The sequence below is a fragment of the Pseudoliparis swirei genome, chromosome 12, assembly GCF_029220125.1.
Source record: "Pseudoliparis swirei isolate HS2019 ecotype Mariana Trench chromosome 12, NWPU_hadal_v1, whole genome shotgun sequence".
Classification (NCBI taxonomy): Eukaryota; Metazoa; Chordata; class Actinopteri; order Perciformes; family Liparidae; genus Pseudoliparis; species Pseudoliparis swirei.
In genome coordinates, this window is record NC_079399.1 from 6,278,437 (window position 1) to 6,306,053 (window position 27,617).

At 44.3% G+C, this 27,617-nt stretch overlaps 1 protein-coding gene across 1 annotated transcript in view; it reads left to right on the forward strand.

Moving 5' to 3' along the window:
• nkain2 (sodium/potassium transporting ATPase interacting 2) overlaps positions 1 to 26,826 on the forward strand; it is a 79,256-nt gene extending 52,430 nt beyond the window's left edge. The window contains exons 4-7 of the mRNA XM_056428647.1: positions 502 to 702; positions 13,199 to 13,259; positions 19,761 to 19,842; positions 22,542 to 26,826. Of these exons, the coding sequence (XP_056284622.1) occupies positions 502 to 702; positions 13,199 to 13,259; positions 19,761 to 19,842; positions 22,542 to 22,551 (354 nt within the window). The 3' untranslated portion in view covers positions 22,552 to 26,826. The remainder of the gene's footprint in view (positions 1 to 501; positions 703 to 13,198; positions 13,260 to 19,760; positions 19,843 to 22,541) is intronic.
• Positions 26,827 to 27,617: the final 791 nt, after the last annotated feature.

Here is a 27,617-nt window from a genome sequence, read left to right on the forward strand (position 1 = left end):
CCTCCTCCTCCTCTCCCTCCTCCTCTTCCACCTCCTGCTCCTCCTCCTCTTCCACCTCCTCCTGCTCCTCCTCCTCTTCCTCCTCCTCCTCCTCCTCCTCTTCCACCTCCTCCTCCTCCTCCTCTTCCACCTCCTCCTCTCCTCCTCCTCCTCTTCTTCCACCTCCTCCTCCTCCTCCTCCTCTTCCACCTCCTCCTGCTCCTCCTCCTCTTCCACCTCCACCTCCTCCTCCTCTTCCACCTCCTCCTCCTCCTCCTCTACCTCCTCCTCTCCCTCCTCCTCTTCCACCTCCTCCGCCTCCTCCTCTTCCACCTCCTCCTCCTCTTCCACCTCCTCCTCCTCTTCCACCTCCTGCTCCTCCTCCTCTTCCACCTCCTCCTCCTCCTCCAAACAGTTTTGCTTTTAATTCTAAACTTGGTTATGAACCTGCTCTGCTGTGTGTCTTAATTCATTCAACTCTCTCTGTCTCTCCCCCCCACCCCAACTCTCCTCCTCGTCCAGGACTCTGACCTCGTCCTGACGTTCAACCTGTCCATGCACCGCTCCTGGTGGATGGAGAACGCCCCGGGGTGCAGGGTGACGCCCATCACCCCTCCTCCCCCCTGGGCGCCCGAGGACCACCGGTACATATCTATAGCCGGCTGCCTGCTGGACTTCCAGTTCATCGAGGTGGCCCACTCCTCGCTGCAGATACTCCTGGCTGTAAGTACTTCAGCTAAAGAGGTACTTTATAGGACGCAGTGAGTAGCCGCATGTAGTATTCACATTACTATCCGGGTTGACAGACCTTTGTCTTCATATTTTGTATTCTAGTAACACAAAATAAATTGGGTCACATTTAGCAAATTACTCTTGTTTGCGTCTCTCTGACGTGAGGCAGTGACTCAGCCGCGTGTCTGTTTCTTTAAGTGTGAAGCTGGAGGCGGGACTCCGGCCAATGATGGGGGGCGAGTACAGGTGGTATTGTGAGGAAGATGACTGGGTTTAAAAGGTTCTGAGCATTTTTACTAGACGACATCTACGAAAAAGTGGAACTTGACTTAATTGATTTGCTTTACCCCTCTCCGAGTTTCTATGGTCTTGTTTCTTCTTCTTCTACTACGCTATTCCAAAGCTAATATTTAAGGAATGGAATTGAGTCATCTCACCGAGTTGCCGTTAATTTGCTATTTACAGCAGATAAAATCTTCTTGTAAAAGAAACAGTCCCCCGCTTTTATTTGTTGTATGAGCCAAACATACAGAATACTAATCATCTATGTTGTAACCTACTTGGAGGCAATGTTTTATATATTTCATCCAGAGCCAGGCCGACAGATGCTAAATTAGGCTCAACAAATAGTGGCTCTGGCACCATATATTAACCTACTTTAAACAACAATGGAACAAATCAGTTAGAAAACAGCTTCCAAAAACACATTCAGCCGACAGGAAGCAATGTGTGTCTTCATTTGGAGAAGCTGCTCAACAAGTGTGAGACCCATGTTCCCCCTCTCGTTGTTTTTTGGTCTCCAACAACTCATCGGGGAAATATCCGGCTCCTCGGCTGCAAAATGTTTCCCAGCGAGTTCTTCTGCCTGCTGGTCGGCGCCGGGCGGGCAGCGCAGAACCGGGAGTTTACCGGGGTTTGTCGGCTTGTTGCCGCCGGAAACGCCGCTGATGAAATTCGGCCGAATAGTTGAGCTCAACAAGAACAAAACAAGAAGCTGAGAAAGCTCTGCGGGTATTAGGATGAGAGATTTCATCCATATCGATTGATGTCGATATTCTCATTATTTCTCATCTCGAAAAAAAAGGGGAAAAAATCCAAAATGATTGAACTATTTCTTTTAGTTCTAACATTTTATTGCATTAGCTGTTAATTAAAAAATGTGCCCCGTGAGTCTCTGTGTTATATGCAGTAGTTACAATTCTGGGCTTTTAGTGTGTGTGTGTGTGTGCGTGTGTGATGCAGTGCTTTGAAATAAATGCAATTATTAAAATGGTGTTCTGTACAGCAACAGTCGCTCGTACATTTAGTTTAATGTTTTCTAATGTGTTTTACAAGCATCCCAACTGTGTCTCGCTTTGGATTGGGGAACTTTGGTTGATTGTGCAACTTTGTGGTTGAATAAAAGCATCCAGGCTCCATTAAGTTAAGAACTCCTTACCCTCATTAACACAGAATGGGCTGGACTAGCTGCTTTAGAGTCTCTCTCTATCTCTCTCTCTCTTATTTCGTCGTTACAAAAAGTGATTTCCTTCTCTCCGTTTCTGTGCCTGTCGCCATCTGCATTTCTTCTTCTCTTGCTGTCAAACTGCAGTAATTAGCAGGATCAGAAGAGAGACGGCGGAGAGAGAGAAGTGAAGCGCGGGAACGAGGGAGGCCCGTCACCTTTCCTCATCCCGGCCTCCTCCACTGAGGAGCGCTTGTTCCTGTCCTTCCTCATACAATTATGACTACGGCCCAATAAACAAACCGCCGCTTCCATTGGACTGCATGCACGGAGAGAGAGAGAGAGAGAGAGATTCATCATGTCTTTTTCACTCTGCATCTTTCTCCCTCACCTACCGTGACCGTCTCTCGCTCTCTCTCTCTCTCCTTCTCTGTCTCTCTTTGTCTCTCTCTCCCTCTCTCTCTCTCTCTCTCTCTTTGTCTCTCTCTCCTTCTCTTTCTCTTTGTCTCTCTCTCTCTTTGTCTCTCTCTCCTTCTCTCGCTCTCTGTCTCTCTTTCTCATTGTCTCTCTCTCGCTCTCCTTCTCTGTCTCTCTTTGTCTCTCTCTCCTTCTCTCGCTCTCTGTCTCTTTCTCATTGTCTCTCTTTGTCTCTCTCTCCTTCTCTCGCTCTCTGTCTCTCTTTCTCATTGTCTCTCTCTCTCTCTCCCTTTATCTCTCTCTCTCCTTCTCTGTCTGTCTCTCGCTCTCTCCCCTTCTCTCGCTCTGTCTCTCTTTCTCTTTGTCTCTCTCTCTCTCTCTCTGTCTCTCTTTCTCTTTGTCTCTCTCTCGCTCTCCTTCTCTGTCTCTTTGTCTCTCTCTCTCTCTCTCTCTCTCTCTCTCTGCTCGTGCACCCTGCCAATCGATAGCGGTACTTATGGTGCGGCTGAGTGCCAAGACGCCACGCGGCCCCCGTCCCACTGTCTCGCGGTAATTGGTGTGTGGAAACACTGTCATGCTCCATGAGCACACAGGCAGCCGTCAGACCGGCCCGCCGGCTGACTGGCCGGCTGCTTTACTGTAATTGGTGGAAACGCTGGCAGGGTCCTAAATAGGCATACGTTCAACCAGCCCGCTGCCTGACTAGATGTGGGGCTGGACTCTGAGCGGACTGGTTGTTGACATGTTTACTGGTATCGCGGGCTGGGCGACAATAAAAAGAAGGTGGCATATTTGTGACCGGTGAGGCCGACGTTTATTTCAGAAATTAAAACACTTTTAGACGGGAAGTACAAAAATAATCGTAATCAAACAAACCGTAACGCTTCTATCTAATAGCCAATCCTCCAACTCGACGCCTTTGTCCCTTTTACTCTTTTACTCAACGTTCAAACATCATCAAAGTGAAGACAGTGATGCATATCATCATTTTGTACTTTACCTTTTCATATATGACTGCTTAATGTGGTAATTAACATCGTCTCATATCAATCGCAGACCCCTGAATTGAAAGGAATTGAAATCTTACTTTGTAATAACAGCAGATATGATAAAAACATACCTAATATCAACCCGAATGATTTTCATACTGGCTTGAATCAAAACTTGTCGAATATTTTGTATCTTTTTTTTGCGCGCATGGCGTTAAAGGCCCGTCCCGTGTCGACTCCGGTCCCAGCCGGTCGAGTTCAGCGATGGAAGCAAGCGCGGATCTTTTAATTGCAGTTTTATGGCATTTCAAGACAGTGTGGACATCTGAAAATCCACTGAGGCCTCTCAGCCGTGGACGACTCCAACGTGTTTTTGTGGACTGTGTGACAGACGGGTGTCACTCGCTCACTGATTGAGCCTCTTGGTGTACAGCTACAGGTCCACCTGTTGTAAAAGTGCAGGTATTACCGCTTCTTTCTTTCTTCATGAGATCACACCATGAATCTCATAAAGGTTGGGGCGACTGTGGGTCAGTGGTTAGCGGGTCTGTATTTCAATCAGAGGGTTGGCGGTTCAATTCCCGCCCTAGTCGCTGCATCCTTGAGCACGTAGCTGTGTCTACAGTGTATGAAGTGTAAGATGTAAAGTGTCTTTGAGTAGATTAAAAACGCACGATATAAATTAAATGGATTATTATTTAAAGACACTTTTCACACCACGTTTCTCCGGGTGTTGTAATCTTGACTTAAAAGGTTACGAGCTGACTGGTGTGTTCCCGCGGCTGTTGGAGCGAGCGCGACTCTTTTGAAGAGCTAACCCGATTGATTAGTTTCCAAATTGCGAAATACGCGAGAATATTCTTTATGATTTGTGCACAGGATGAAGACCTGCGCTGAAGGAGAGCAGATCTCCACGGAGATCCAGAGAGTTTCACTCAGATTCATTCTACCTGGTTAATACAGGGTTCGTACGGTCACCTGGAAAAGTCATGGAATTAAAAAATGGTTATTTTCCGGCTTAGAAAAGTCCTTGAAAAAAACCTACTTTTCCAAAAGTTTTGGAAAATTCATGGAAATGTCGTTATATTCATATGTTCATTCACGCAGTTCGATTAAAAGAATAAACATTTATATACATGATTATTCTTTTAATCAAACTAATGTCTCTCATCCATTTGTGTTGTTTAAGGTATACTCAATTTGGTTTAAAGTCATGAAAAAGTCATTTAAAAGTTATGAAAATCCATTGGTCAACATGTGTATGAACCCTGATGACAATTAAATGACTATAAATAATGAATTTATAATACATTTATTAAATTATAAATAATAATAAATAATAAAAACATCTCAGATCAGGGAAATCACCCACTGTTGTTTTTGGATAGAAAGAAAAGCTCCAAACTAAACACTCAACAGTCTGAAACGTTACGTGCTCATGTGATAAAAATCATCATTACCTATGCGGTTTGTTTTAATGTCACACCTCTTGGCAACAGTGAAGCTTGTTTACTGGTAGAATGTGCTCACATCACACATCTCAGACTGAATACTGAACAACATCAACCAAGCAAGTTTATATAGCTCCGAATTGGCTGATAATATATTCACAGGTAATATACATTTTAACACAGTCACGACGCTTTGCTCACATCCTGCAAACCTTTCAATTGCAGATTGTTCCGCGTACATAAAATATATACATGATAGTCAAATATAATGCGTATAATTATGCTAAAAGTGTCCAGGCTGTGTGAGGCTGTGAAACAGAGATGTAATCATGCTAACGTGCTGAGGTTTAGCAGCTATATTGTAGTAATTAATTAATTATACAGTTTACCGTTAACCATCAGAGTGTGACATAAAATTTTACTGACGGTCGTGATCCTAAAGTATGCGATCAGGACATCCATATCATGTTGCACTGTCATCAACCAATCGGTGTTGAGCTCAGAAGGAGGAGACCCGGTAACGTTAGCAACGGCCAACAGAGGAAGCTTCCATTCGGTTACATTATGATGCGTTCAGGCGCTGCTCAGTGACAATGAGTATTGGGCGAAGGTAGATTATATAGTTATCGTGATGATGCGTTCACATGTAATCTAGTGAAATGTAGTGTTGGTGAGAAACGTGAATAAATCCACGACAACATAAATAGATATTAGAGATGAATCATGACCTGTTTACACAAAGCTCAAAGCAGGAAACTACGAATGACAATATTTATTTTAATCCATAGAAATACAATATTTTATTTCCTTATAAATTGTGTGTTTTTACGAGGAGTCGTTGATGATTTAAACTGACTTCAGAGCAGTTTAAATCATTTTTTGGGGCGGCGGCAACAAAGAAAAAGAAATAGTCTGCAGCCTTGGAGACCAGCTGCTAAAATCAAACAACAAAGGGATCTGGATCTGACAATATGGATTATTGAAAATCAGCAATTAGTATCGGCGGCAAAAAAATCCGTGATCCCATCCTAACCGCGAGTTTTATTATCCACAAGTTAGGGTGCAAACATTTGCTAATTAGCACTTCACACAAAAGTACAGTGGCGGCTGATGGAAATGTGTCATTATTTTTCCAGTAGTAAAAACAAATATATCAAAGCATGGAGGGGGGAGGGGAAAAAATTTATTAGCATATGATACGTTGTTTATACTTTAATTTTCATTGACTGAATATGAATGTAACATTGTCGCCTTTGACCACAGACAATGACGTCGTGTTGGGACCAGATTGGTTTTCATAGCTGTTGTTCTTCAGCGATCAGGGAGGAGAAAGAACAATGCATACGAAGAAGAATTGAATGTCAGTCGACCAAAGCCTCCGCCGTGCTCCAGAGCACTAATCACATTTTTTGCTGAATATGCTAAACCTCCCATTTTTTCTTCCTCTTCAGATTAAGACACCTTGGAACTTCCTGAATCAATTAAAGAAAAAAAACTTGAAACAAATGATGATAAATGGCAGCGGAGGGGGGGGGGGGGGGGGAGCAGGGTTGATACTGGAGTTTTTTTAACCTAATTTGCGATTCCCTTGTCGTCGCTGTAAATTGCGTGCCGTTTTACAGAATCATCAAAACAGCCGCCGACAAATTAAGAGGGAATTGATCGGATGCAATTATTGATCGCCGCGATGTGTTTTTTGTGCCGCTTTGACAGGCAGACGAAATGTTTTTTTTCTCACTCGCATAATTCACGGAGCGCAAAACATTAGTCTGACTTTAAGTGGGCATCTTCGGCACGGAACAGATTTAATCCGATGCTCGCGACACCTTCTTCGCCGCCGCGATTTATCTCTGCGGTTCGGGGGGGCGTTCCGTGATGGATTCTCTCCTTTGAGATGACTAACATTTTCATAATAGAGCGATGCATCCAACACAAATGAGGTGATCGCACGGGCGGGAAAAAACAAATTCCACAATTAAGATTCCTCGCATGCGGTGTGAAGCTGCTGATGGGGGGGGGGGGGAGTTAATAGCAACGGGATGGAATTCATTTGGGATCTAAATAACGTCGTGATCTGCCGACATGTCGGTCGTACGTCAACCCGGGAGCAGATTCAGTGCAAACCTTGAGAGGGGGGGGGGGGTAGATTCAGTGAAATCAGCACTTTTCACTGTTGTTTTTGGCAGATTGCGACCTCACCTTCCTGCCTATTGGAGGACAAATCACGTCACCTGACCTATGACTCGCCTGACTGACCTATACCCGCCTCCCCCCTGTGTCACCCGTCGCGGCTTTCCTAGAAGGTCTCCTCCCGCGACGCTCTTCTCGGTCTCCGGCTACGCGGAACACGCACTCTCCGGTTCCCCCCTTTCCTCATCGAACAGCAGCTGTTTGACATTCAGCTAAGTTCTCCCCGAGCTCCTTTAGAGATACTTCCAGGTGTTATCAGAATCTCTGCTAAGGGAGCAGTTGGGACTTTATTATTGTAGGAGAGGATGATGATTCAGTTCATCTTCTTCACTTTAATGACATTTCTTTGCCGAATGGCAAATGCAGGCCTACATTTTATGGGATTCTTGATCGTTTTTGGGGCACCGATGATGATGAAGCATTTAATGTAATAAATCCAGCAGCTTGATAATGTTTCCAATTTCTGTAACTGTCACATTGGTTTCTTTGCAATTAAAGTACAAATACACATTTCATATCAGTGCCTAAAGGTTTTTGTTATCTATAATAAGTGAATTTTTTGTACTTTATTCTGTGACTCGAGGAATGGAAATATCTGCCTCTAGTTCGCCACTTTTCTCCAAAATATCTTAAACAACTATTTTACTGGAGACGCATTCAGGATGAATTGTAAAAACCCATCGCTCACGATGATTTGATGATTTGACCTTCAGCGTAGCGCCATCATCGGGTCAAAACCAAGATGGTAAAGACTTTGGAGTCGTTACCGCTGCCGACGTCTGTTCAGAACATTTCGGTTCGAGCTCCGAAGTGGAAACATGTCGCAGTCGACTGTTGCGGCGAGGAAAGCGAGCTCACGTTTGACCGATTATCACCTCGTGCATTTCTTTAAGACAATAGACGCTTCAAAGACTCATTGTTTATAACGGCAACAAGCACCCGCTGCTCAGTATTCTTAAGACACGGGATGAAGACCGTCTCCCTGCCTTGTGTGTGTGTGTGTGTGTGTGTGTGTGTGTGTGTGTGTGTGTCGCCGTGCGCATAAAACTCCATTATAATAGTTTGGGTTCTGAATGAGGTTCATGCCTCTGTGAGGGGAATTGGTGAAGTTGTACAATTTATTGCTTGTCAGGCTGATTGGGGCCGGGGTCCGGCTCGTGCTTATCAAGCAGTGCCATTTCCATTTCCACTCGTCACACTGAACCCCCTTCGATACCGCTGCGGTAACTAGGTAACCGTAATCCAGAGATAAAAATGAAGAAGAAGAAAGAAGGAACCAATGTCTGTCTGAGGAAGCGGGGAGGAACTCATTGTGATGCACACAGACGCCGCAAAAACCACTGGGGAAATATTTACAAGAACAAAGAAGCTAAAATACTCTGTCACCGTTATGAATTGTTTTTAATTCATGAGATAAGGATACATTACATTCAGAGTATAAAAAAGTTTAAAGGGCCAGTGCATCGGAGATCTATTGGCAGAAATGGAATATAATATTCATAACTGTGTTTTCATCAGTGTGCCATGACCTGAAACTGGTTGTGACCTGTTTTCATTACCTTAGAGTGAGCCCTTCATGTCTAGTGCCATAAGGAAAGGAAACGCCGTGACTCACTCAGTAGTAACTTCCATCAGCGATTTAGGAACATTTTTTAAATTGTATCCCTTTTTTATCCAGGATAATTCAAATTAGATTTAAAATCTCTTGTAAAAGAGAAGAGTGACTCGTGTTGTTGCGTAAACAATCTGGTGAATGACGTCATAACGTGATATCGGATCGGCTGAATTGACTCGCCGAGCCGTAATTTTAGGTTTTATCAATTTTTATACATTTTCAACAATAACCCTTTGTAAACTTTTCCCCTCCCCAAAGTTACTTTGTTATTTCACTCGGTGGCTTTATAATAATCTGACCGCTGTGAGCTTTAATGCACGACTCACTGCGAGCTTTAATACAGCAGAGGGAGCATAAATACAGTTACCCCTCACGGTGAGTTTACAGGAATGTGGATGGGGGTTTGGATGTTTTTCATCTTCATCTTCGTCGTTTCACTGACTCATGGAATTCATCTGACCTTTAACTATAAAACACTTGACGGAGATCCTTTCAGCTCTGCAGAACTCCACGTGACAGATATGTAAGTGTTCGTGGTGCCAGAGCAGCGTAGCCCAAATATAACTTCGGGCTCCGGAACCGACTCCGATCCCAGAAGTCCAACAATAAACAAGATAAGGCGCACACACACACACACACACACACATACACACACGCGAACGTCTCGAGCCCAGATCTCAGACTGCTGCACCCCGCCCGCCACCGAGCTTATTCCAGTTCCTTCACATCGTGATTGGGGTGGGGTGGGTGGGGAGGGGGGGGGGGAGATCAAATCAGGTTTATTGGAGAGACAGGATATTATGTTTACATGCAGCAACACCAAAATGGAATACTTGAGTATCCAGAATATTAACAGGATATTGATGTGCGGAGAACCGCACGCTCTGTCACAGCCGATCAAATGTTCTCTATAGCGAGGGGGGGGGGGGGTTGGGTCTCTTTGCTCTCTGTTCGGCACCCAAATGTCTTTTTTTTCTTCTTTTTTTTGGGAGGCAGTGAGCCGACAGAAGGCGCAACGGGCTCCGGTTCGGCTCACACTGCATGTTGGCAGAAGAAAAAGAGGATACAAAATAAATTAAAAAACCCGAACTTCTGAAAATGTCTTTCAAGCATCTTTTTGACTTTGTGACATTTAAAGTGTCCTTTATAGATATGAATACTGGCCGTGAATCATTTCAGCTGCAGTGACAGTGGACGGGACGCGCTGGAGGTCATCCTGTTCTTTCTGCTAAACTGCTGTCGATGGGGGCGGGACCACGGAGATCTCCGCAGACCCGCTTTGACCGGTGGTAATTTAGCGAGACGTTTGTGATTCATAAAGCCTCCCACGTTATCCAAATTGATTTTTCTCCTCCTCCACCTCCTCCTTCTCCTCCATCCCCATGCGGATACATGGGCATTGTCTACTTCCAAGCGTTCGGTTTCAGCTTCTAAGCGAATTCATCTCCCACTGAGCAAAACACTATATGTCTCTGACTCATGCACCTGTGAGGGACAGGGAGGGGAAACAAGCGAGGAGTTAGGAAGTAAAGGAGGGAAGGAGATAGAGGGGCGGGAAAGAGAGAAAGGAACCGGAGCGGGAAGAGAGGGAGAAAGGTACGAGAAAAGGTGGGAGGAGAGAGGAGCTCCGGGAGATGAACATTATTTAGACTAAATGAGGTCGAGACCTTGAGGTATTCTCTGAATCTCAAACGTCGGTGCTCACATTTGCGGATCGCCGTGTGTGTGTGTGGCCCTGTGTGTGTGTGTGTGTGTGTGTGGCCCTGTGTGTGTGTGTGTGTGCTGGCATGTGTCCATGTAGTCAATAGAATACGCCAACCAGGTCAATGTCGACTCTAATCTTCTTTTGAACAAGGCCTCTATATTCAGGGTGTAACGCGTGAGTTATAACACATCTGCATCCATCAGTGTCGGCCCGTATGGAGGACTTAAAATGACTAAAGTATAAATAAATAAATAAATGAATGCATGAATAAATACAAGAATAAATAAATAAATGCTTAAATAAATGTATAAATGAATAAATAAATGCTTAAATAAATGTATAAATAAATAAATAAATGTATAAATAAATAAATAAATGCTTAAATAAATGTATAAATAAATACAGGAATGAATAAATAAGTTATAAATCAACAAGACATCATTAAATAAATATATTTCTGCATTTCTGTATTTCTTCATTTATTTATTTCTCTATTTATGTGTCCACACGTATTTCTTCATTTATTTATGTGTGACATTTACGTGTCCGTATATTCAAATGAGCTGGGGCGGTCCGAACCTCTGTCTAAAGCATGATTGGTCACAGGAGTGAAATGCACCTGGTGTGTTGTGCTCTAACTACTTCTGCCTGGCACATGATGCTGAAGTTGACTCGCTCAGCTCACCGTTAGCAGAATTTAGCCTAGACAGCTTTTTGACTTCAGCTGTTTATCAATTCCAAGATCACTGAGTACAGACTTGTGTTCTTTTGGAGTCTGGTCTTTGGAATCTGGTCTTGGGAGTCTGGTTTTGGGAGTCCAGACTCTCGAGGACGCAGGACGGTCTTTCTGGTCTTGTGACGTCACCACATCAACTGTTCTTGCGCATGAATTTACTCCAATTATTCACTGTAAAATAATTTACAGTGGAGTAGAATGTGTTGCGGTGTCCACTGTTGTTTGGCGTAGGCTACAAATAAACGATAATAAATATACAACGTCTCGTAGCTTTCCTGACCCAGGGTCGCTACAATATGAAATTATGAATCTTAACCCTCAGTCAAATTGACGTCACGTTATCTTTTAGTAAATAATAAACTCGTTGTGCTCTTTAGATCCTCCAAAACCTAATTATATCTTATGTTTAGCCGCTACGGAGACGTCAGAGACAGCGGAGCATTTCAAAAAGTCCTGCCGAGATCAGGCTTCTCTCGGCGGCCACACAGCGCGCTGAGCGCCCGGCGCCCGGAGCTCAGAGGTCCCGCGAGCAGGACCTCAAATCTCCGTCGCATATCCTTATTAGGCTGAATCTCGATAAACCGACCACAGATTTGATGCTTAAACTACTAACTTCTCGGCTGAAAACATCCTTAAATTACATTCCGTGACTCAACAACTGTAGTATTTAGAATGTACAGACAAGAATGCATAATAAACGCTGTTCGTCTACAGATCCAAGTGCTAGGGATCGATTGCTTCTGTCTTGCTCCTGACTTGACCAATCCTGTTCAACAATGAGGTTCGGACCGCCCAGCTCATTTGAATATACGGACACGTAAATGTCACACATAAATAAATGAAGAAATACGTGTGGACACATAAATAGAGATATAAATAAATGAAGAAATACAGAAATGTAGAAATACATTTATTTAATGATGTCCTGTTGAGTTATAACTTATATTTATTAATTTCTGTATTTATTTCTGTATTTATACATTTATTCTTGTATTTATTTATTTATTTATACATTTATTTAAGCATTTATTTATTTATTCTTGTATTTATTCATGCATTCATTTATTTATTTATTTATACTTAAGTCATTTTGAGTCCTCCATAGGCCCGCGCCTCTCGTCTCGTCCTCTCCCGCTGCGGGTTAATAAGGTCGCGTACAAAAGAAAAGGCCCGACCTCGCGTTGACTGAAGCCTCGGCTGCATCCCCACTCCAATGAGCCACCTCCCGCAGGTCGCCTTGGAAACAGACGGCCAATGAGAGAGGAGATCGGCGCGCCAAGGTGTTCCGCTCGAGTCCAACTGCTCCATCACTGTCCGAACGCTGCACACACACACACACACACACACACAGGGACACGTTCGATGCTCCCGTCTTCTCTTCGTGACTTATCACCTGATCGCTCGCGGCCCCCGGAGCCTCTTTATGGTCCAATATGCAGCCGTTTGTGAATGGCTCCAATCGGGGGTGGGGGGAAAGGTGAGGTACACCTCCTGCGTTTAGTTACAAGCCCGGCGCAAAACAAAACCCTGTGAGGGTGGGCGGCGGCGGCGGCGGCGAATAGGGAACCATCAACCTTGACATCGTAGCAGCGGAGCAACACGGGGAGCTGGAAATTCAATTCCGCTGATCCCCAATCTCACTAATGTTTACCCGCTGTGCCGTAAAGGAGACGTTGTGACACCATTTTTTTTTAAACACGTGTATTAAAACAGTGTCAATAAAGCTGGTGAACCATGAAACTTTAGGCTGCATTTAAGTTTGTCATTGACGATAGACAGTCAGCAATGTGTGTGTGTGTGTGTGTGTGTGTCTGTGTGTGTTATACCACAGAGCCGTTCTGCTCCACCTGTTTCCCGTGGCTACTCGGTTTGTTAAATGTGCATTTGTTCCCCGTTCTCTAGCGCTCTGTTCCACCTGTGTCTGCTCTCTCCGTCTCTAGTTGATGGGGTTCATCTACGCCTGCTACGTGGTCAAGCTCATTTCAGAGGAAGAGGACAGCTGTAAGTACACGGCACACACACACACACACACACACATGTACACAGACCCAAAAAGCCCCAAAGAAAGTTTAAAGTCCACGGTGCCCCCCGAGGCTTCAGCATCCAAACTTTCATTTTGTTCCTTTTTTTTAAAAAACACTGTGTCCTTGATTGGCTTCTAAGGGAGAACAAAAATCTGCCGTCCCTTTTTCCAGTCGCTGACTTTGGATTTCTGTGAACTAGTTTGGTAATGAAACAAAACAGTGGGTTGAAAAGTGGTGCAAAGGCTTTTTCCTTAACGCTGCTGCACGTCCCAGCATCCTCACAAAAAAGCAATGTAGTCCGAGTCCTGTGAGTTTAATACGGTATTTCAGATTGTATGCGTGCTTCTTCGTCATGCAACCTGCAGCAAGACCACTGGAGCGTGAAGTCCGTCTCGGTGATAACCGGTTAAGACCTCCAGGTGGTCAGCTAACCAGCAGGATACGCTGACCTGTGCGGCTCGCGTTGGAGCGGACGCCGTTTAATCCATTCCTTACTCTTTAGCTCTTGTGTTTTTGTGTTTTGAAAAAGGTCAAATAAATGCACCACCCTCCAAACTCTTGAAAATGTCAAGCATCGCTCCGACGGCCGCTTCAATATGCGGCGAAATTCAAAGTGCACGTACCCCGCCGCTATGCTCGGATACGGTTGCCGGGGCTACGATTGGATCGTTGTCGTGATTGGTCAATTTGGAACATATTTCGGCGCGGTCGGTTTTCAGGTGTTTTTTTTTTAGTCGATGCGATGTTCAGGCGTCGGGTCAGAAACTCTGTCCCCCTCTTGTTGTCGCTTCATTCTGATTCCACTCTCTCCGCCGCCAACCGACCAGCGCGTTTTAAATGGAGCCGTCTTGGACGGAGGGCCTTCGCTCACATTCAGGCGGAATCAAGAGCGAAGCGTGTCGCCTGCGGAGAGAAGAGACGGGAGGACTAATGGAGATGGATGAGCAGTTTCACGCTCCATCGAAGTCGCCTTTGATTCTCACGTCTCCGCCACGCGACACGCTCGCCGCTCCAAACCGCCATCGCCAAGCAACCGGCAGGAGGACCACACACAGAACTATCATGGTTCTTAAACGGTTCTTTAAAAGGCTTTGTGGTTCAACCAGCATCCATGACCTACTGAAGAACCATTTTTTTGTTTGAGACACCTTTATAGGTTCTTTGAAGAACTCTTTGAGGAAATGGTTCCTTAAAGAACCCGAGTTTGAAAGGTTCTTTGTGGAACCAGCAAATGGTGGCTTAAAGAACCATTTTTAAAGGTTCTTTGAGACACCTTTATATGTTCTTTAAAGAACTCTTTGAGGAAATGGTTCCTTAAAGAACCCGAGTTTGAAAGGTTCTTTGTGGAACCAGCAAATGGTGGCTTAAAGAACCATTTTTTTAAAGGTTCTTTGTGAAACCAGCGAATGGTGGCTTAAAGAACCATTTTCTAAAGGTTCTTTGAGACACCTTTATAGGTTCTTTAAAGAACTCTTTGAGGAAATGGTTCCTTAAAGAACCCGAGTTTGAAAGGTTCTTTGTGGAACCAGCTAATGGTGCCTTAAAGAACCATTTTTTAAAGGTTCTTTGAGACACCTTTATAGGTTCTTTAAAGAACTCCTTAAGGAAATGGTTCTTTAAAGAACCCTAGTTTGAAAGGTTCTTTGTGGAACCAGCAAATGGTGTCTTAAAGAACCATTTTTTTAAAGGTTCTTCGAGACACCTTTAAAGGTTCTTTAAAAAACTCGTTACGGAAATGGTTCTTTGAAGAACACTAGTTTGAAAGGTTCTTTGTGGAACTAGAAATTGTGCCTTAAAGAACCATTTTTTGAAGGTTCTTTGAGACACCTTTATAGGTTCTTTAAAAAACTCTTTACGGAAATGGTTCTTTAACCCTGGTTTGAAAGGTGGAACCGAAAATGGTTCTTCTATGACATCACTATGAAGAACCATTTTCGGTGGAACCTTAATTTTTCTGTGCAGGGAGGGAAACGCCAACAGAACCCGGTGACCCATTCACTCTCACAACCGCGCCGACTGCGCCAGCAGCGACGTCACATCGACCACTATTCAGCTCGTGGATTTCATTTTGAAAAGTAACATCGGCGTCAATGGAGGAAAATTAGACAAATCAACGTGTTGATTTTGCGATTGTTAACGTTGTGAGTGCGGCGGCGCGGCGCCTGCGAGCATCAGCCTTAATGAGCTCATTTATCTGAGGCCACCGGATTAGTTCTGCCATTAAAGTCGACGCAGCTGCGGGAGGATCAATACGCGCATGTCTTATTCAACGTTGCATTGAGGGCGGTGTTCGCTTTGACGTCAATATTGGCAGGTGATAAATGCAGACGGGAGGTTTCCTGCTACCCTTCTTGTGCAAAGCGGATTGGGGGAACGAGATTTTCGGGGGTGGGGGGGGGGATTATTTCCATATTTTCATTAAATATGTCGCTCAGCATGTAAAGCGAGACCTGCAGCCGCGTCTAAAGGCTCCTCTTGTGACACAGCTAGCACCGAGGTCCCAGATACGTATTCAAAGCCTCACATTGCAAGTGATGTAGCACTATCATTGAGTGTGTTTTCTTCACCGATGCATTTTAATAAGCTTTGTGATGACAGGAAACCTAAAATGCCCCTTGTTCCGCCTCTCAATAATGAATGCCCAACAGTTATTATTGGGCCTGTGCTTAACTGTTGTATTCTGGGCGTCGGCTAGTGATGTAGAAAATGTTATCTTCTCTGTCACAACTGAAGTATTAGACGGGGGACTTGTTTTTCAGCTGACTACAACATTTCTACGCACCAATCAGAGTTCAGCCACATCAAACATAAGGACCCGTGAAGCACATGAGTTAATTATAGCCTCCCAGACTTTAACTATATTATTTAGTCATGAATAATCAGAATCAGTTTTATTGGCCAAGTAAGTTTGCACAAACAAGGAATTTGACTAGGTAAAGTGTCTCTCAGTGCTTACACAAAATATACATTACAACACAATACAATACAATACAGAACAAACTAGAATGGGCACTCGGTACAGCGCATACCTTCGCATATCACAAGATTGGGCATTGAATTATGAACATGTTGGCATTAGTTGCATGCCAATTGGACAAAAATGTATCGTGCTATGGTAAAAAAAGAGTTTGACCTTTCCATGACCTTGACCTTTGACCCGATTGATCCCAAAATCGAATCAAATGGTCCCCGGATAATAACCAATCATCCCACCAAATTTCATGCGATTCAAGAACATTTTGACCTGTTCATGACCTTTGACCTTTGACCCGATCGATCCCAAAATCTAATCAACTGGTCCCCGGATAATAAACAATCATCCCACCAAATTTCATGCGATTCAAGAACATTTTGACCTGTTCATGACCTTTGACCTTTGACCCGATCGATCCCAAAATCTAGTCAACTGGTCCCCGGATAATAAACAATCATCCCACCAAATTTCATGCGATTCGGTTCAATACTTTTTGAGTTCTGCGAAAGATTTTGACCTGTTCATGACCTTTGACCCGATCGATCCCAAAATCTAATCAACTGGTCCCCGGATAATAAACAATCATCCCACCAAATTTCATGCGATTCGGTTCAATACTTTTTGAGATTTGCGATTAACACGCATACAAATAAATAAATACACGGCGATCAAAACATAACCTTCCGGCATTTTCAATGCGAAGGTAACAAAGAGAGAGAGCACGCGAACCGCACACTAATGGACGGTGATACTGTAAACCACGCGGCCACGCGAGGGATTTTCACACTTCTTCTCAAGGGAAGGAACGTTATCAGAAGGACTCTGGATTCAAATTGAGGTTTCAGGCCTCTGTTAAGCCTCAATGCATACGTAGGGCAACGGGGGGGGGGCGTCACGTCGCATGCATCATTCACATGCGCCGAGAAGACGAGTTCTCTCCATTGTCGTTTCCGGGGACTCATTGTAATCTTTGTGTTGCCGAGGCGTACGGCGGTGGAAAAAGGGCGCCGTGCGATAATGCAGTCGGGGAGACTCAACAATAATCAGGGAGCTTTGTAGGGAAATGTGCCTCGGGTGAAGAAGCTAATACTCAGAGGACCGATGAAGATTCCGAGTTGCTGAGGAAGCTAATTACTCTCATAATTATTCGTGTGAGTGTGAGTGTGTGTGTGTGTGTGGGAGATTAATCATTACGGGGAGTCTTATCTGTCTCACAGCTCCTTGAATGTGTCAGACAGATTATTGTCAAACTCACACATGCACACACACATAGATGGACACGCAAAGATTACAATCTGTGTGCGAATCTTTGTGTCAATCGTGAACACTCACAACTGGAAGATAAACCAAACGGCACGACGCGAGCACAAAGAGACCCTGTCCACATCAGGATGTTCGTATGGAACGGCTGCAGCGCGATGGGCAGCACGCCGACGAGGTCAGAGGCTCCATCTGCTCCTGCGTTCAAAGGGTCAAGCGTGGCAGAGAGACTGATGAGGCCGTGCGACCGCAGCGTGACTCAGCAGGAGAAAAAAAACATCGTCGTTCCCACCGGGCCGTTCTTCCACAGGAGAGAGGAGGACGTCGGCTGCAGGTTGTGTCTCGAGCCCAATGATCAGAACGCAGCGCGGCCAGGAGGGAAACGCCGATGAAGACAAAGAAGATCATCCGCCGTCCCGTCGTGCGCCGTAATCCCGGATTTCTCATGAATGCATCGAGGGGATTACCGGGGGAGGAAAGTGCGGAGCCTCAAAGCCGGGAAGTTGCGCCCGGGGATGATTTGTGTCGTCTTTAACTGCAGCAGAGTGACAACTAGAACGAGACCGGTGTGGGAGGGCAGAGACGTTGACCCGGAGACGAGAGTGGAAATCAATCCAGAGGACGGGTTCTGCTTCCTGCCCACTGGCTGCTCTTGTCAGTCGGGCCAGGAGCTGGTTAGCTTAGCTTAGCATAAAGACAGGAAACGGGGGGGAATCGATATCCCGGCTGCTCAAAGTTACATCTGCCGACGAGCGCCTCTAAATGTGACTTTGTCGTCGTGAGTTTGATTGGACAAAGCTGCAGCTGCTTGGAGTCTTTATGCTAAGCTAAGCTAACCAGTCGGCTGTGGCCAGACGTTCCCGTCTCTGAGCGAGATCGCCCAACTTAAAGGTGCTAAATTCCAAATTCAACGCGTTAATATAACAGCCGACGACGAATTGCACTGTGGGGCGGTTACCACTAGTTACGCCGTATTACGTTACGGTATTATAGCCCTCTGTCGTACTCATTACCTTCGCATTGAAAATGCGAAAGGTAATGTTTTGATCGCTGTGTATTTATTTATTTATTTATTTATTTGTATGCGTGTTATTCGCGTAACAAAAAAAGTTGTAAACCGAATCGCATGAAATTTGGTGGGATGATTGGTTATTAGCCGGGGACCATTTGATTAGACTTTGGGATCGATCGGGTCAAAGGTCAAGGTCAAGGTCATGAAAAGGTCAAAATCTTCTTTTTACCATAGCACGGTCAATTTATATCCAATTGGCATGCAAATAATGCCAAAATGTTCATAATTCAATGCCCAATCTTGTGATATGCGAAGGTATGCGCTCTACCGAGTGCCCGTTCTAGTTGAATGTGTTTCTATAACTCTAAAATGATTCCTTCTGGTCACATGACATCTATTGCTTCTGTCCATCCGGGGAGAGGGATCCTCCTCTGTTGCTCTCCTGGAGGTTTCTTCCCTTTTTTGATCCAATGTGAGGTCAAAGGTCAGGGACGTCGTATGTGTACAGACTGTAAAGCCCTCTGAGGCAAATTTGTCATTTGTGATAGCGGGGTATAAAAAATAAACTGAATTGAACTGAATAGTCACTACCCTCTTCATAATGACATTTAAAGATGTGAGAACACAACATCTCCATACATATTGTATTTAGAGAGTGTTTTTTAATAGAGGCATACCCAAACTAATTAGTTTAATTCCCTTACTGTTTGGCTTCCACATCATGTTCGGACTTCCTGCTTCTTGCGGGCTTAAAGTATCCGTAAGGACACTTTCATCTCTGCAGTGCGCTGTCAAACTCCAACATTGTACCCGATGGGATGAAACCTCACTCAATAAATACGAAAGTGCGCCGCTGATCAAGGCAAGGACGTCCCCTTCTATGAGCTCGACGACATCAAAGTCAAAAAAACATCACGGCGTCCTCTCTTCAAAAATCCAGGCTCTCTCCGCCTCCGTCGGAGAAAAGCAAACCACCTGCTGGCAGCTCCTCAGCCCCGGAACCTGCGGAGCCGTCCTATATAATTTAGGACTTGAGAGTATTCTCGAGGCATAAATACATCCCTTCACAAGATGTATGTCTTCCTCCTAAAAATACATAATGATTTGAATCCTCTCATAGAGTTGAGGAGAGATTTATTCATTTTTTCTTCTTCTTCATGTCCACAAACCCGATGAGCCCAACGACTTAACTCTTTCTCTAATGTGTGTGTGTGTGTGTGTGTTTTGTGCAGTCGATTTTATAGGAGGGTTCGACTCGTACGGTTACCAGGGTCCGCAGAAGACCTCCCACCTTCAGCTACAGCCCATGTACATGTAAGTATTGGTGCTCTCTATTCATCTAGAAATGATACATATTCACACACATTTTGGTTATGTTTTTTTTTATTACATACCCACAAAAGAAGTCCACAAGAGGATTAAATTGTGATAATTGATGACCAAAAATCCAGTTTTCATCCCTCCAATCCACTCCTCGGACCCTCTTAAACTCCGCCCCCACCATCAACAGCAAACGGTGTTTCGGGACACATTTTTGATCCGCTTCGTATGTGGGGGATCACATAAGCACGTTCTCGCCGTATCAGCATAATTGCTTCTCGTTTATCACCCCGCGGTCTCATCAGTCAGCTGTTGTGGCTCTTTTATCGGCCCACACGCGTGGCAGATAAAGGCGCGGCGCGTTCGCCAAAGCCTCGGTCACCTCGACGGCGTTCTTGCCGAAGCTTTCTCTCCCTGTGAGCGGTTTTTATCGTCATCATCGTAATGTTTTCGGGAAAGCTTTTACTTTCCATCCCTCGCAGGCTAGATTGCGGCTCACTGTGGTGATTACCGGAGACTCGGACCACAGATTGCCCATTTCATTGAGATCTTCAGCAATTCTGATGCCCGAAGAGCCAGGAATGGGAGAGCACCAAAACGAGTCGTAGTCCGGGGCCGAGACGGCGCCGCATCAATCCCGCTCTCTCTCTCACTTCGTCCCGTGGAAGCGCCGAGCCGTACGGCGAAGGCTTACACCGACGTAGCAAACAACAACACGGGGAATAATGGGGATCCTCTGATGTACAGCAGACAGCTGATCAATAACAGTTTTTATTAGAGAAAAGAGCCCAAACGAATTAGACAGATACAGACAGACGGAGAGAGAGAGAGACGGAGAGAGAAATTGAGATCAAGATAGACTTCGTAGAGGAAAAAAGAGAGCGAGAGAGGAGGAGGAGGGTGGGGTGGGGGGGTGGGGATAAACAGAGTGATGGATGAAACGAAGGACTAAACAAAGAAGAAAGGCAATAAAGGACCATTCTGTAGTTATATCTGTCCCCTGTGGAATCATAACGCAGATCATAAATCATCGACCCCCCAAGATAATGGCTGCAAACTCACACAAGAGCTGGAGCATGAATACACACACACACACACACACACACACAGACACACACACTCTGCATACACGCAAACAAGTCGACTCGGTAAATTTGCTTATAGACGTCTTACGCTTGTACATGTATGCACACACACACACACACGTATAGACGCACACACACGCGTACGCATTGCACACACACACTTGCACAAACATCAACTGTATGCTATCATTGCTCCCCAGCTGTTGTCCCTTCACTTTGGTGTTTATTGACTCTGGCCACAGGGAGCCGTAAAAAAAAGGAAAAAAGAAAGAAAAACATCAGCTGTCTCGCCCTAATAGAAATCACACACACGCACATACCACACACACACACACACACAAACGCGCACACACACACACACCTAACATCTCAATATTTTCCACCTTCAGAATGTTGTCGAATTGTGTGCTTCTTTGCAAAGATCAACTTATTGACGACCCCGAAAAGCACGCGTTGCATTTAAATGAGAGTAAAATAAATCACAACCCCGAACACATCGAACCAATCAGAAACATGAAATCGATACCGAAATATCAAGTGGCGACCATGAAGGTCTCATTCAGGTTATTTTTCTTTCTTTGTCTGCTGTTACAGCCTCACGATTAAGCTCTTAGTTTCCCTTGGAGCAGGTTGAACTAAACATATTAGGAACTTATTACATGTAACATAGGACGTGTGGCCTGCAGTAAATCTGCTCACGTCAGCGTTTACCTAACGTTAGCTCACATTAGCCACCGTGAGCTACTGGTCATACACAACTTATCAATTCAATTTTTCTTTTGCAAAAGGAAGATGTGCGATTTCTTCTCTTAACGATTGCAATAAAATAGTCTCACTTTAAAGCCTCGTCACGATTATATCGGAGATACTTGCGGACATTTTTATTTTTTGAAGCGGTCAAATCGATTGCATTTCTTCTTCCTCTTCCCCTCCCTGTTTTTATTCCTAATAGTTGGTGGGAGAACGATCAAAGTCAGTCGATCCGTGTGTGTGTGTGCTCAAGCTGTCTCCTCTTATGAACTCTTATGAAACTCACAGGGTTCGTACGGTCATGGAAAACCTGGAAAAGTCATGGAATTTTAAAATGGTCATTTCCAGGCCTGGAAACGTCCTGGAAAAAACGTAAATCATAAAAGTTTTGGAAAAGTCATGGAAATGTGTCATCACATGTTCATTTATGCAGAGTTTAAAATAATTAATATGTTTTTTAAAGAAAGACGCTCAAAATATAAGCCGGCGTCCGCTCTCGATACGCAAAATGTTCTAAATTGTTCATGTTTATACCGAGATTTCAGTTTGGTCATGGAAATTTGGTTTAAAGTCCTGGAAAAGACATGGAAAAGTCATGGAAATCCATTGGTCAAAATGTGTAAGAGCCCTGTACTCGGGACATGTGCTTCTGATGTCCTCGTTGAACATTCGTGCTTCTGTGCCAGAGTGAATCTCTTTGTAAAGGACGCCGCCGCGAAGCATTTCAACCTAACCCTCAGAATCCTCACTGCCCCTCAATTCTGTCTCCAAGAGGTTCACATCAACATTTACCTTTTTAAAAATCTATTCAAAAATCAAAGTCACTATTCCGTGTAACCGCCTCCTCTCTTCCTGCAGGTCAAAGTAAACCCCGGAGCTCCTCCAGGAGCGCCGCCTTACCACCCGCCAACAGCTTCACGTCCTGCTTTTACGACTCCGACTGTCTTTTATTAATGAACAACAACCGAGACACGGACAAGGAGACAGGATCCAGAAGGACACTGAGATATTCTGCGCTTCAACCTACTAATAGCCCCCCCCCCCCCCCGCCCTCTCCACCCCTCCACCCCACCCCAGTAATCAGATTACTTCCATGGTCTGCCTGTCTGCAGTTTTAATGGGTTCGGTCTGTTCCTGATGAAACACTGGCCTCCTGTGGTTGAACGTTGTAACTGCGGGGCATGTGTGAGCTCTGATAATACCTGCATTTATTTATTTTTTATCTCTGAGGGACCCAAAATATTCCTCTTGTGATGATGGATATCTGCATTGTGACGGACACCAAAGGGACGGGAGGCGGCCTGTTGGGGAATCACCGACGAGTTTCTTCAGACTTCCGAGGAGAACTCGGTTTCTACCATCGGTGTTTCCAACAGAGCCTGTTTGACCCTCTCCGTGCCCGAAACACCAGACACTGGACTTCCGCGCGGTCTGACCGAGCATCCGCTCGCTAGACCGCCGACAAAAGGAATGTCGGACGACTTTCTTTTCCACGGTTACTTTCTGCTGCATTTTGGGTTCCCGTCGCATCAAAGATGGGACCTCGACGCAAGTCGAGGGCCGGATTCCCGCCACACATTTCCCTCTGCTGCTTCGTCAGAAACGTTGATTCTCTAATAACAGTTCTGCGTGTAGATTGGCATACTTTCCCTTTCACGTGTGCGGGAAAACTCACAATCCACACACACGGGAGTTAGATCGCGCGTGTGTGAATACACACATGCATGCAGAAACGGACACACATACACGACAGATGTATGAACACGTTTTATGTGAATGTTAACAATGTTTACAATACTCCAAAATCCAGAAGGACTGAAGAGCGGACAGACGGGGAGACACACGGGAGACGTTCTAGCTGCAGCATCCCAAAGGCCATTGGGGGTGTTCCACCATGTGAGGACAGACGGAGGACAAGAGTTCTGGGGTTTGGCGGTTTAAATGCGACAGACTGAGAGAGATAGAGAGAGAGAGACAAAGAAAACAACCCCAGAAGAGGGATGGAGGTCAGGCAACAGTCCTTGTGGACAATGCCGACACAAAGTTTCAAAGCTGGAGGGCAGATCAAGTGCCAATCAGCCTCATGTGCCGCTTCCACTCGTCCTTAACAGCGGACATATTTCATAAATCTTCCACAAGCGACGCTCACACAAAGGGGAAAACACCGTTTACAGACATGACAATCACTGTCACGTCGTCCTGGGTTCCACCGGCGGAGAGCGGCATTGTTTTGGTCCCGTGACAAATTGGGTCATTATCGTGTGGGAACAGGGAAGCGTCTCGGTTTAGATTATTTCATCATTTATTGTTTGAGTGCATTTTCCCCCAAAAAAACATCGGCGAATGACGAGGACTTTTTGGGTGAAAGGAGGAGAAAGGAGACGAGGCCGAGTCTCCCTCCGACATCACGGCCCGCCCTTCGCCCGCAGACTAACGAGGACCGGAGAGACACCTCCCGTCACCTCACCGCTCACATCTTTATGTTCAAAGTGCCAACGGTGTCGCCGCGCGGCGGTCCTCGGAGCCCGGTTTCTGGAAAAGCCGCAGACTGGGACCAAAACCAATGGGTCTCAGGTCCAATGTAAGAAGAATAGCGAGGGTATCACAAATATACAAGAAAAAGGGAAGAAAATCACATTTGCATTCCAGGAGACGGGCAGGTTTTTTTTCCTTCTCTTTTATTCTGCTCAGAAAAACCCAACCGGGGAAATAATGTAACCAACGGTGTTGCATTTGTGTCGCTGGGCCAAAAGTTCGAGGCCTTCTCTTCTGTCAACCCCGAGGAACACTTCTTGGTGAAAACGCCGACAGAATGACGGACTTTATCCCCCCCTCCTCCTCCTCTGCCAGTTCTCTTCAGCCGGTCATGGTTTCCTACAAACCCGCGGGTCACGTTCAGAGTCGCTCCGGAGGACAGAAACAACGTTGTGTGTGTTTGCATGAGGTGTTTCCAAAACTGTCGCGTATTTAATCTCATGCTGCGTGTGACTAACTAGCTACTTACAATGGGAACTGTTTGGTTTGTTGAATGCTCCTCAACTCTCTTCAAAGAGTCCTAAATGTGAACTTTGTGATTTTTTTCTATAAATAACACAGTCCGAGTTAAAGGAGAGAAAATAGCAACTCCAATGTAAAACGATGAAATGTAACTTTGAACTTCTAGACGTTTTTTAATCACGTGGCCGTGTTTACTGTTTTTTCTAGTTGACTACTAATGTATGATGTTGTGTACAAGTGGGACTACTATGTTTTATTTCTCCGAAGTGTACAGTGTGTTTTTGAGATGAGAGAGGAAGAGGAGTGGAAGAGGAAAGGGAATTAGTTGCACTATAGTCTGTAATTCATTCATTAACAATTCTGTCAGGGCTGGAAATTCACTTTCACTTCAGCACATACTTAACTTTAAAATATTCATTTAATAACCAGCGCCACACTTGCTTTTTAATAAATGAAATGACTGCGGATGAAGTGTCTTTTTGCAAAATTCAAATCAGGAACTAATGCTGTGAAAAGGGGTCACAATGCCATTATTTAAAGCGTCACTTGAACTGAAAGTGAATTAATGTTGTTTTATTTGCCTTTAATGGAGTCGATCAAGGCAATATCACCTGGCACCGTGCAACGAATATCAGAACGCCAATCTGAAAGATGGAGAGGGTTTCAGATGTATAATGTGACTCGAGTGAGTGTGTGTGTGTGTGTGTGGGTGCGCGACCTTTCTATGTCATGGTGAACTCAACGACACTTAACCCAGAACCTGCAAAGCCACAACGTCAACACAAACGTAAGCCGAAGGAAATCGAAGAGCTCATTAAAGACTGTTAATAAGTAGCAATAACAACAGTTATGAAATATCTTTTTTTTAGAAAATGAAGACAGAATCCACAGACGCCCGCTTGATCGCATTCAGACTTTGGAACAGTCAATAGAGCCTCTTGTCTGTAGATCTAGGAATGCACATCTGGAGATAGAGAGTTACACATTTGCAGAAGGTTTGTCCTTATTTTGTTTAATGGTGTCAAGAAACATTCAGTCCTGAATCTGTATTAAGAGTTATTAAGAGTACGCAGTTATAGTTATTTCTGTAATATGATGCTGACTAAATGTATGAATAGGAGGGAAAGACATTCATCCTGGAAATTGGCTAAATATTCAAAAAACATCTAAATCAATTTTGCATCTCCAAGTTTTATCAAATTTATTTTGAGAATTATTTGTACGTGTTCAATTCAAAGCCCATAAAAGCTTGAGTTTGACAGTAAGTTTGTTCTTTACATTCTTAAATATCATTTAAGAATATATTAACTAAATACAATTTTAAGTCTAAAAAAAAAAAAAACTATTGGTATTTTCTGTTAGGTTAAGGAGAACTAATGTGTTTAGGACTGTGTGGGTGTGTCTTGACTAAATTTGATTAACAGTGGCCTGGAAACATAAGCAAGGGACCCAACATCATGTATTCATTTTAAAAGTTGCTGAATCTTGATTTATCAGCCCGACGGACAGGAATCTCCCCGTCGACGTAACTGAGACGCTGTCAGAGTATTGTGCGTTCATGTCGGATCCTATCACTCAAATAATAAACCAATTGAGGAAATGAGTTTTCTTGCCATTGGTGCCAAGCACAATGAGTTCAATAAATAAATACAGCTACAAAGGGCAAAGAAAAGCTGGACTATAACAAAGGAGATAAGTGGAGGACCCAGGACAGAACCCTGAGGGACTCCACAGCTCAACTTCAACTGTTATCTTGTGTTAAAAATAAATGTCTTTTGTTCCAACAAATTGTCTAATATGAAACTTGTCCCTTCATTGTAACATTAAATGGAGGTACATTGGACTGTGGCAGCGGAGATAATTGTGTCAGTGGAACATTTGGGAGTGTGCAATAACACATTATCATGTACGTTAAGCAACTATTCACAATGTCAGCACTTCAATGCAGGAATCTGTCGTTAACAGGCAGTGAAAGCGCCGATGTACAAACTTTCCGTGGCTCTGGGTCGTTATGTGTATGTTCACCACTGACTAAAACCATCTATGTTGGTTTAACTCTTTCTCTTTTTACGATGGTTTTCCCACATGTGACTGTACATAAACTCGACAGTTGATAATAAAGTATAGACAGTGGAGAAGGAAAGTCTACATTGTGTCCTTTTTTCTTTCACACCTTTCAGTCATTTCTTTGTACTTTCTATGCCCTTAATTGATTTACATTTGCTACATTTCGCTCGTGAAAGACAAATTATTTTACAGTTTATTGTTCAGCCAAGTATTTTCCAGTAATCAAGCTCTGAAGAAGAAAAAAAATCCACTTTCTAACACAACTGAACTCAAGCCAAACCTGTTGAAAATAGATCCATAAAGACAGCATCTGTATCTCCTTGTTCTAACCAGCACCCCCCACCCCACACACACACACACACACACACACACACACACACAGACAAAGTCATTGCCAGGAAGCACGACATTGTTTTTGCAGAGGAAACGCACCCGCAATCATTAAGAGGAGAGTGTCTGGTATTCGTACATCCTCATCTGGAGCGCAAAGACAACTTCAGTGTTTAAATCCCTGAGGAAAATGGTGTTAAAGTAATACATGAAACATTTACCCAATTAAGACTGAACACCTCTCCAGTGAGAAAGAAAAAGTCTTGAGATGGAGTAAATGCTCAAGATTGGAAGTATACTTTAAATATTTATTTGTAGCCCGCGGACCACCCCCCACTTTTTAACTTGTTAAAATATAAAACAGCACACTCAAAACATCGGATGGACTTCCTGGCTTTATGTAATAAGCAAGGGACTGGGAAAAACTTTTTTGCATTGTTGACAATCTCGACTTAAACCAATTGGGCACATCCAGGACAAGCAAAATAATAACTGTGTTGCTCGCGCCCTGTGGCATTAATGAGGGATTGCAACGGTCGT